This window comes from Argopecten irradians, chromosome 1 (genome assembly GCF_041381155.1).
Source record: "Argopecten irradians isolate NY chromosome 1, Ai_NY, whole genome shotgun sequence".
NCBI lineage: Eukaryota > Metazoa > Mollusca > Bivalvia > Pectinida > Pectinidae > Argopecten > Argopecten irradians.
The window spans coordinates 10,203,710-10,214,445 of record NC_091134.1 but is presented as its reverse complement, the minus strand read 5'-3'; the positions used below and the strand labels follow the sequence as shown (position 1 = coordinate 10,214,445).

At 35.0% G+C, this 10,736-nt stretch overlaps 1 protein-coding gene across 1 annotated transcript; it reads right to left on the bottom strand.

Annotated features, from left to right (window-relative positions):
* Positions 1 to 346: 346 nt before the first annotated feature.
* On the bottom strand, positions 347 to 10,089 carry LOC138317160 (hillarin-like). Its single transcript, XM_069258721.1, has 9 exons — positions 9,746 to 10,089; positions 7,776 to 7,976; positions 7,186 to 7,418; positions 5,516 to 6,369; positions 4,111 to 4,212; positions 3,297 to 3,446; positions 2,523 to 2,800; positions 2,045 to 2,230; positions 347 to 1,738 (listed from the first exon to the last, which is right to left on the bottom strand). The coding sequence occupies exons 1-9, from the start codon at positions 9,800 to 9,802 to the stop codon at positions 1,592 to 1,594; spliced, it is 2,208 nt and encodes a 735-aa protein (XP_069114822.1). The 5' UTR covers positions 9,803 to 10,089; the 3' UTR covers positions 347 to 1,591.
* Between the last annotated feature and the right edge of the window lie 647 nt (positions 10,090 to 10,736).

The window sequence follows — 10,736 nt, the reverse complement described above, 5'->3', positions numbered from 1 at the left end:
GGTGTCCGAAACAGCTGTCTCAATGTAATAGATTATCTTATTTAAAAATGTGTATTAATATCAATAATGCAATGTATCTTTATGTATGCAGACGTTTATTATTTTTCCAGAATAAATACACAAAAATATAAAAATGTAATATTAACCTGATTAATATATATAAAACATTTTGTAGGTTCTATGTAATCATAAAAAAACCATTTATGCATGAGTTACCTCCCATTATATGTTTTTGGTGGTTTACATATACATGACCCATCTTGCTTATGCTTTCAACGGGTACGTTCACAGAGACAATTGTTTCTTACTTAACCGCCTAAATGCACATAAAAAATAAGAAAGAAAGTGTTATTGAGAAAAGATTTATTTAAACTTAACGTGGATAAAAAAATCTACAAATGATTGCAATGATCTGAAGTTAAACCGTGAAAGGTAACACCAACGCATTGTTTTCTTGGAAAATGACATAATACTTTCGACAAATAAAATTACATCATAAAACGTGTCTCACCTACAAACAATACATATACATAAACTAAATTAATTATCAGTATCATGTTATGGGATGTAAAAACGAATACGGAAAAGCGGGAATAACGTGACGTTAACAAAATAATAAAACATTGTGAGTGGAGTTTCGTTCATGGAAAAACCCGATAACAAATATGAATGCTAAGCTCAATACAAACGAGAGACAATTTGTTTAAATATGATGTATACTATTTATGCCCATAAAAATTCATGCTAAACCACGGAGACTGATAATGTGTTATGAAGAACATCTTATTGATGTTTATGTAATTATAATTCAGTCTTTCTTGCAGCAAGCATGTCAGAAATACTCTATACGTTCATATAAAAACACAAATGATGTTGCCGTTTGTAATATTGATTTTCACTGGCTGAACTAACGGCGGAGTTACTCCATAGGAAAAAGAGTCCTTAGATGAATTAGGAATTTTGAAGATGTTGTCTGAAATTTAGTTGAAAGTATGAATTTGAAGATTTTTTTTTTATAAAATAGAGAAAGGATTCGAAGTGTATTATCATTATTATAAAGAGTAACTTCAAAACATTCAAAACATAAAAGCATTGACAGATGTTGCGGTACATGTATTATGTAATGATATTATGTAATGTTACCGAACCAATTTGAGGCTTGGTCATACTTACGTCATCAGCCTACCATAGCGTGATTAAAAATGAGCGGGTGGTAAGTTGTGTCTTTTTCATAACTTTTACTCGCGATTATCTCCCTTTAATCGTTCCCCTAATGAAAAAAACCCAACCTAAAGCCAGAAGAGTGAGCAGACAGTAGACATGTACTGTAACTCCCTCGACGATAGGGAATCTGTTTGATATCCTCAGTCGAAGAGAAAGAACAAAATATCATCTTAATTGGATCTTAGTCATGGTCAACAGGCTGAATGAATCAAGCTTGAATAGGAAATGCCACAAACAATCAGATAAACTAACATTTTCATACGTTCCACGTCGGCAAGAGTCAAAAACGTCAATAGTCCGGCCAAAAAAAAAAAAAAAAAAAAAAAAAAAAAACAGCCAACAGCTCTTGAAAGAAGATTTTCAAATTTCAAATTTCATTGATAGGAACTTTGCCAACAACTTCCTTTATTTTAGCAAGTGGTGCACCGGGTCCGCCTAACTCATGGGTCCTTGGAATAGTTTTCTTAGCCTCGTCTGGATTCCGCTTCATATTCTCCTCTGTGATACCCTGGACCTACGAAATAAAGCGCGGATAAAGCTGAAAAACTATCGGGTCATTCATAAACACTCCTGTAAATCGCTAGCAATAGTCAACGACTAAAATGATGTGGAGTAGTACTAAAGAATTATAATTGTATAGAGAATCTTTTCAATCAAGATTCATTGCGTAAGAAAGACACTAGGTGCATGGTGAACGGTACAATACCGACGATGAAGGGGGAAAACAGATGACTTAAGGGTATCCTTACCGTTTGGGTTATATTGTCTGAAATATCAAATAGTAATAGTATTGGAATGATTTATATGGGTATTTACTTACCCACATATACATGTGTCCAGCCGCCGGGCAGTTCGTGGTAATTTTCTCGAGGTCAAGTCTCTTGATCAACTTATTTGCACCAAGCGTGATGTCCATCTTTAGTTTCTTGATGTTGAATGTGTTGATTCGGTGCCTCAGTGATTCTTGTTCTTTTCGTTGCAGAATTTCTTTTGCGTTTGTCCATATCTTTGTAAAATGTGCACATAATTATCGTACAGTAAAAACCTACTGCAGTTTCAGATATATTTCATATTCGCATCAGATTGCGTTAAGATGATTACTTTCCATGTAAAAAAATATAGCAGAGAAAGCTGGAGCTCTATTATTAAAGGCGTATGATAAAGTTAAATTACACAATAAAGCTTCCTAAAACTATATGCTAAAAAGAAATCATTTAAAAAATAATATTACTGCCATTTTTTCTCATTTTCATAATAGCTAATGCGCGTGAGGGCCATTTCGATAGACGTGTACTTACCGTTGTGATTTCCTCGTAATCCCCTAACAACAGCAGCATAGCCTTTACGACCTCATGGACTTCATCAGTGACTGGATTGTTGCAAATGTCCGAAATTGTTGAATTTGGGATTGCCAAGACATCATGTTTCTGGACGTGGAGGTTGGTGAAACGCGTGATTAAATCACGTGCGATGTTCATCTCGCGCTGCATTGGCTCCTCATATTCCTTAATGTTCACAAGATCCACAGCTCGATCTAACCCATTAAGATCGAACTCATCTATAGCTGCCTGAAGCTCTGTGGAAAGACAAAACTGTTTTTATTTCAAAATGAGGTTGCAAAATCCACCATAGGTGCAATTTCTTTCATTTGTTGCAGTTTTGTATGCTTATTCCCTTCAATAATTGTATGTGTTTTTGTATCTCTTCAACATTTTAAAACATATTAATACGAAAACATGTGTATGAGATATGGTTTCTAACAATTTTCTTAGTATGTGGCCCTTGCGTCCATCTTTTGAACATGTGCTGAGTAACACTGGAAAAAAAGCTTAAAATCTAAAAAATCTAGTTTTTGAAGATTTAATGTTTTGAGTTTAACTAAAGCAGTTGCTTTCCTTTTGATCGTGTTCATAAATGGCGTCCACAATTTTAAAAGTAAGACATTAATATGTCTATGGCTCGAGGCATATCAAATTCTTAAACTCGTTAGGTAAATTTAAACGTACGAAAGATCTTCAATAGGATTAAAATTTCATTTTCACATCTGAACACATAAATGAAATGCAACTTACGCGATTTCACTCTTGCGATATCTTCAGCAAGATTCACACTAGCCGCGTCGACACCAACAATAAGATTGTTACAAATGTTGATCGCGTCGCCCTCTTCAGTCACAATGTAGACACATACCGCCGCCTCGTCGCCTTGGGGAGGATGGATTTCTGTGAATAAAATGAAATAACTAAGTACTGATAACATGTTTCGCGATTGAAATGGTCTATGAAAAACAGAAGATAATCATACAGATATGTTAAACAATTATTGACAATGAAATACACAATTCTGATGTGGTTTGAATTGCACATGTTTACATGATGTGCGATGTACACAATATATCTTCACCACGATGTGCGATCAGTCGCCGATTTCTCGAAAAAAGGACGAACCTAAGTCAAATCCTACGTTTTTTCCTTATGTAACTTATATGAAAATGTATGACTAAGTCAGTTTTTGACTTAAGTTTGTTTCGAGAAATCGAGGCCTGAACGGTTTCTGTAAGATACCAGTCGTCATAGTTAATAAATAATAATGAATCAATGCTTTGTCTAATAAGATACATTATAAGGAAATAATCCTGTAGGTATTTGTAGAACACATCGAATGGTCGTATCTAGTGAATTACATATATGAATGTTACAAAACACACTACATGCTTATTTCTGTTAAGACAAAATAACTTCAGATAATTTTTATAAGGGATGGTGTACATATGGAGAGTTACATACGATCATGAACTGTGAATGGAATGTTTTATCAGATTCTCAATATAACGGGCCGACAATAAGAAACTGTATGGTTGGATATAGAATATTCCACATGTCTTACCAATGATGTACTGGTCGGTTTCCTCGGTAACGCCAGTTTTCTCCAAGGGAAGTGATTCTAGACTCTTATTCACATCGGTCAGCCGATATCGGAGGTCTAAACCTGTTATGTGATAGAAATATTGAAATTGCTATAAATCTTACAAAACAAATACGTTATGACACGAGTTATAGATACAAGGACGAATCCATAGGTAACCAGCATTACTTATGTGTGGTTTAGATCGAACTCTTCTTCCGAGTAAAAGACATGCATTGAAACAATACATAGACATTATGAACACCTAGGTCAATAAAAAGGGTTTGGCTGGTAACTTTTTGAACCGCCCTCGAATTAAAACGTATAATTCTTTATAGATTCATCTATCACGCACAATGTTGAGAAATTCCAAATTTTGAGATTTTGTATGAGTTTTTACCCCGTTATATATAAGCCAAATTAATGGGCATTGCAACGCTTCTCATTATATAAAATTTGGTGACGGAAAGGATTATTCTCAGTGGCAGGTAAATACCTTAATTTAAAGTGTCTTTCTTATGCTCATTTCTATATAGAATTATATTGGAACAATTAAAGTATATCAAAGTATTGAACATAACACAATTTTCTCTGTCTATTTTATAATTGTAATACTACTGATTTAAGAAGAAGGTTTCAATGATGCTGTTGATCAAAAAGTATCAAAATGGTCTTTCTTAAATGCATTTTACATTCTAACTGTATAACATAACGAGAAAAAGCAAGAAAGTATGATAAGTAGAATTATGGTAAGCAGGACGGTTTAATGACAAAACCAAATTAAAGTCCCATAGCTAATTTGGTGACAAGATAAACGCAAGTTTATATCGCATTGAACTTCTACACTCTGTTTCCAGAATTCCACCAGGTAAAACAGCAGAAACAAATAAAAATGGCTAGCAAACGATTTCAAAAACATGTTCGGTTACATATTTCAATTTTCTGTAGCGAGTAAACATCCCGAATGGTTTGTTTTCGCATTGATTTCTCACTGAAATCCGAAAATTCCAAACACCAGCGAAATATTCCGAATTTCATTGGCGTACCATCCATATTGTTCAAGGGGTATCTACAACTGTTAGATATCCATCTATGGGTTACGTCATAGGAAAACTGAAGGCACTGTATGTAACAACTTTGGTCCTTTGATGTGCATCAAAAGAAGCGAATCACAGTACATTGTATGGCTATGAAGTTAAGCACCGCTTTCTGCACTAATTCAACGGGAATATTGTGATTAGTCATTATTGTTCATCAACGCTGCCTCCAGTTTACTATGACAGGGACATAGTAACCCCTGCATTATTGAGGATGATGTTGATAACCTCCGAATTGAGAGCGCCAAACAGAAAGCTGTAATAAAAAAATTGATAGTCTTACACTTTACCTCTCCCCTCATCTTCCTCAATACCAAAAGCAATGAGTGTCACGTCTCCTTCAGCAAGAATGACGGCATGAGGATGCGACAATGCAACTAACCCCTTCTCCTCGATTCTGGGATTGTTGCCCCATCCAGCGTCTCCAACTTTTGGAAAAGACTGATACTTCTTTGGAAACCCATTTACACGGATCTTATAAACTGCGACCCAATCAAAATCGTAATCGTCTTCTGTTATTGTTCTGTCTTTCCCGACGATTTCAAGCTTATATGTACCTTTTCTGGGAAAACGAATACGAATTGCAACCGAATTGTCATTTGGATTGTATATCATGTCAGGCTGGAAACGACTGTCTTCCTGAAGATGCCAGTCATTAAAATCTGCTCTGAAGATGAGACAGTTTAGATGGATATCCATTTTTTTGTGTTCTGGTATTCCAAAGGTCAGTTCAACGTCGCCCGAGTCCGATTCAATCTCGCATAATGAATGGGTCAGAAGTCGCATGCCCAACTCAAAGAATCTCTCTTTCACGAAAGCCTTTTGCTCAAACCCATGTATGCTCACTGGTCTGTCCACAAGCTGCCATTCTGGTTCTTCTGGGAAGTGGGAATACACGAGTTGTTCTGGATCTGGAAGAAAATACGTTTCATCGACCTTGAATGTTCTTTCCACATTTTCACTGACTTGCGCTCCCACCGCACATGCAGCCCAGTAAGGATTTACCAAACGCCATGTGTTGTCTATAAGAACGGCGTTCCATTCGCCATATAAGGCGGCCTTGTTCTTTTCAACTGATTGACCAATGTGATAAGTACTTCCTTTAAGGTAGCCATGGATACATACACAGGTGATGTTGGCAATTCTGAAATTAAATACAAACAACAATAATATCGATGTGAGTGAGGCTTACTCTGTACATAGACGATACATATTTAACTAGCGATGCATGAATTAACCAGACAAAACGTGTCAAATATATCAATTGCAGTGAGCGCCCAAAGGCGCGAGAATTTGGTGTTAGGGGTCCAGGGGTCTACCCCGGGAAAAAAATACGATTTAGTATGGCTGAGATAAGTTTTACGATGTATTTTAATGATTATAAAGCGTTCTCAACATGGTAATTTTTCGATTTAAAGCTACCTGCATTTAGAAATGATAATTGTGTCGTCATAACATTATGCAACCCTACTAAATGAATTAATTGTCTCGCTAAGACATAAACAAATTGATCTTTTAAGAGACATTTTTTTAAAATAGTACATAGAATCCCTTGACGGACATGTTTAGTCTAATATTTGTGTGTATTGAATTTTCACTATTTTAGGTTTGACATTATATGCTTGAACGTTTTAGGAAATGCGCCGCGCAGCGGAAAATTTTCTAGAATGAAGTACGAAAAATGTGCAGGAGGACCCTTTTTTCTTTCAAATAAGCATTTTTCGAAAATTTCAGTCGGCGAAAATGGGGGGGGGGCAAAAAGACATGTTTGCCCCCCGTTTTTAGCAAGTTACGTAAAGCAATATGAACATCCATAATGTACATCGATATTTCTTCTTTTTCTTATACATAATATGTCGGTATCCGTTATTTCTGTCTATTCTTTGAAGTTGTATCTGTATTTGAAGTTGTATTTGTATTTATTTGAAGTTGTATTAGTATTTGAAGTTGTATTTGGTACCTGCAGAGAAAACTAAGCATTTGTGCATAGTTGTTTTTCTTGACCTTGAGACGCGTTAGGTAATAAACGACCGAGTTTTCCTTTGGAGGCTGCATAGGGACAACCATTTTATCCATGTTCTGGGCGCACAGCCAGGTAAACAGAACACGAATCCTTCCGACGTCATCCTTACATGGCTTGATTAAGTACTTCACCAGTTTTATAAGAGACCCTTTCTTCTTCTCATTCGGTACCTACCAAAAACACAATGTATGGAATGTTACTTCAGTTTCTTTCTCGTGTTTGGGTTTGTACTGTTGACAATTTGCGAAAATAACACGTTTATCATTACTATTATCAAAATAATTAAGGTTAAATTTTGAATTAATGGAAACTGTATTGTTATTGAATTTTGCTGTTTCGATTAGATATTAGTTTAGGGACATTTCTATTAAAGTATTTTTGAATAGGATAGATATGAAACTCACTTTTGCCCTGTACAAATGATGGAGGAGGGGGACTTCTCGATTGTATAAATGAGCATAAGTTATTGATACAGTTTCCAAGGGTTCGCATTTTTACGCTGCTGTTTTTTTGCATTTTGATTTTACCTTCATCGCTCGTTTGTCTAGATGTTCGTATTCCTCAAGATTAAATATTTCTGACTTTTTCGTGGGAGGTATGTGTGGTGGAGGACAGAACTCCAGGGGACTAGGATCCACCACATACACACTGTGAGTCTCCACAAAAATGCTATTCCTGTTAAACTGGTACGTCCCATACTGTATCACCGGGTCCGATATAGTTTTTGACTGGAATAAAGAAAATAAAAGGAGAGAGAAATAAGTATAATTCAAGTTTCTTACATATATAGTAGTTAAATTTCATCAAGCCTGACTAAGTTTTGATTCCTACCAAAAGGGTAAAAGGCGGCAACACCGCTGGATATTGTTTCTTCGCGCTCATCGATTTAAATTCCCTACCCTTGTACGGTTATTACTGGACTTTGACAAGATTTTTATAAGTTGTATAACATCTTTCGAAATCGAGATAATCAAACGATTGACAGAATTGTCTTTCAATGTACGATACAATATATAAAAACCAATTATTGACTAACATCAAACCACTATAAAACTTTTTGAGGCAATATACTCTGTATAGCACTGGTCTTTATAAATTTGATAAGCATTATTTGTATCAAAGTCCAACTGCTCGGGGGAGAATGGTTATTGAACCTATAACAAAATGGTTTAATGACCTATTATTGAAATTATTTTAAGTTGTTTTCTTCTCCAAAATAGCTGAAATTGAGCAACCTTAAATTCTGTATTGTGTTAGGAAAAATATTACGTGATGTTAGCGAGAAAAAAAACGATAATGATTTTAGTGAAAAAAACGCATTTGTGGTTTACAAAAAGAATATCTGGATGCAAGCAAACCCATTATATTACCGTTAAGTAAATACCATACCTTACAGTACTGTACGCCACACAATATACATGCTAAATGTTGTACTATACAGGTAACGCCTTGTTAAATGGACACTATTATCTTATGAACATGTCATTGTTATTACAAGATGATACAATCTATCATTAAACAATCTCATTATTATATTCAATCTGTCCGTGACAACCTTTAAACAATGGACATATTAGTTACACAAGCCATAGATATAATTATCAGGCTCTAGGGCAATGGAAACGATTTTGTTTTCTTGTATTACCTAAAGAAAATGATTAAAATAAAATATGACTTTTAAATTTCATATCCTATTCCATACAGTGAAGTAGAACTTGCTATAAAGAATGCATTTACATAAAAGACACATGTCTATAAACGCCATGTTTGTTATGACCAAATGGTGTCTTTTATGGACAGATTGTAATGCACGAAATTAAAACATGAGCTGCAATGTGCCAGTATTTAGTAACTAAATATTTAGTAAATAAAATAAATGTATGTATTTTTCGAAATCTTAATTGCCGGTGTCGTTATAAATTTCATATCCTTATTGCGTTACATTTAATTTTACATCGCCCTTAAAAAGATTTACCTTTACGAAGCAAACATAATATTTCTCATGGAATGTTGTATTGCGAAGACAAAATAAAAACTTTTCTCATTTCAAAACGACTAGGTGTATTGCATAGCCAGACACCGTTGAATTTACTTCATGTTCATAGTACAAATTATAATATTGGTAGGAGTTATAATTAGATCAAAACTTCCTTATGATTTGAACTTTTAGCGTTTATACAGGTTCTAATGGAAGAACTGCTACATGTACGTGCTCGAAAATATCTTCTGTGATATTGTATATGTCATACGCAAAATAGCTCACTCTCCGCCATTACTCATTTATGATACATATGAAGCTACATTTTGTAGTCCGAACGTGAACCCTCGCCAATAGAAATGTTGAGTCTACTACTTGTTAAAAACACGTATAGTAACAGAATACAGATTAAAAACCCTTTCTCTTGGTGCGCAATGTACTTAATACGTGAGTGCATGTCATAACGTCATCACACATGTTTCCGTTAAGTTAAGGTACTTAATCAACACAAAACGTTACCTTAGGATCTTCCTTTTTAGTCCGGAGATTTACTCGGACACTCGCACCGCATCCCATCTCTGATTTATCCCCCGTCAATCGTCCTGCCTTGGAGCTTGCTTAAAACAATGTCACACTTTCGTCATAAGCACCCTTCGATCGCACTTCGTAGCACCGCCATCTCACAGTATCCTATGTGTTTAGGCACAATGGCGTAGGGTATTTATTTATATCAACTATATTAGACACACAGAAAACGCATTATTGTGATATCATTAAATCAAAGTGTGCGCCAAGAATAGATTGACATTCTATATGGGGCAACAATAGGGTTAATGGTTAGGATTTGGATTCATCGATTGAGAAAAGTATATGGTGAAACACTAGGTTGCGCATAAAATATGTATGACAATACTCATCATGTAACAAAATCATATTGGGAATTAAATAACAATAAATAACAAAATTGCTTATGTTAACATAATGATACCTCTTTATTGAATTAAAGTTTTCGATTGACCCTATTCCGAGCCCAATTTTATCGGATTCATCGTTTTTCACGGTCATGACTGCTATTGTTTTAAAAGTCTAGGCCCCGGACTAGAATGTTCCCGAAGATCGTATTCTCGGTTACCATACCCTGGTGTATTAAATTTCGGGTCAGTGCTCGTGAAAGAACATCGTGCTTATTTCTGAAGCCTGTTATATCTTCGAGAGGATCTATTATATACGTGCATTGTTGGCTTTACCAGATTGAATCCAATTTATCTATAACTACGAAAACAAATTGAATTTCATTTACTGTAAGCTGCATGTAAAATCATGGTATAGTACTTTTATGTGATGCATATGTACACGTTAACAAATAACATTAACATTGTCTGGTAAACATTTCACACTCGATGATACCGCCTCTCTGTAAGCGTTAGAAATATATCACCCTCTATTACTTAAATCAGGTGTTGAAGTAAACCATAGTATTTATTGTATGGTAAATACCATTTATGAATCA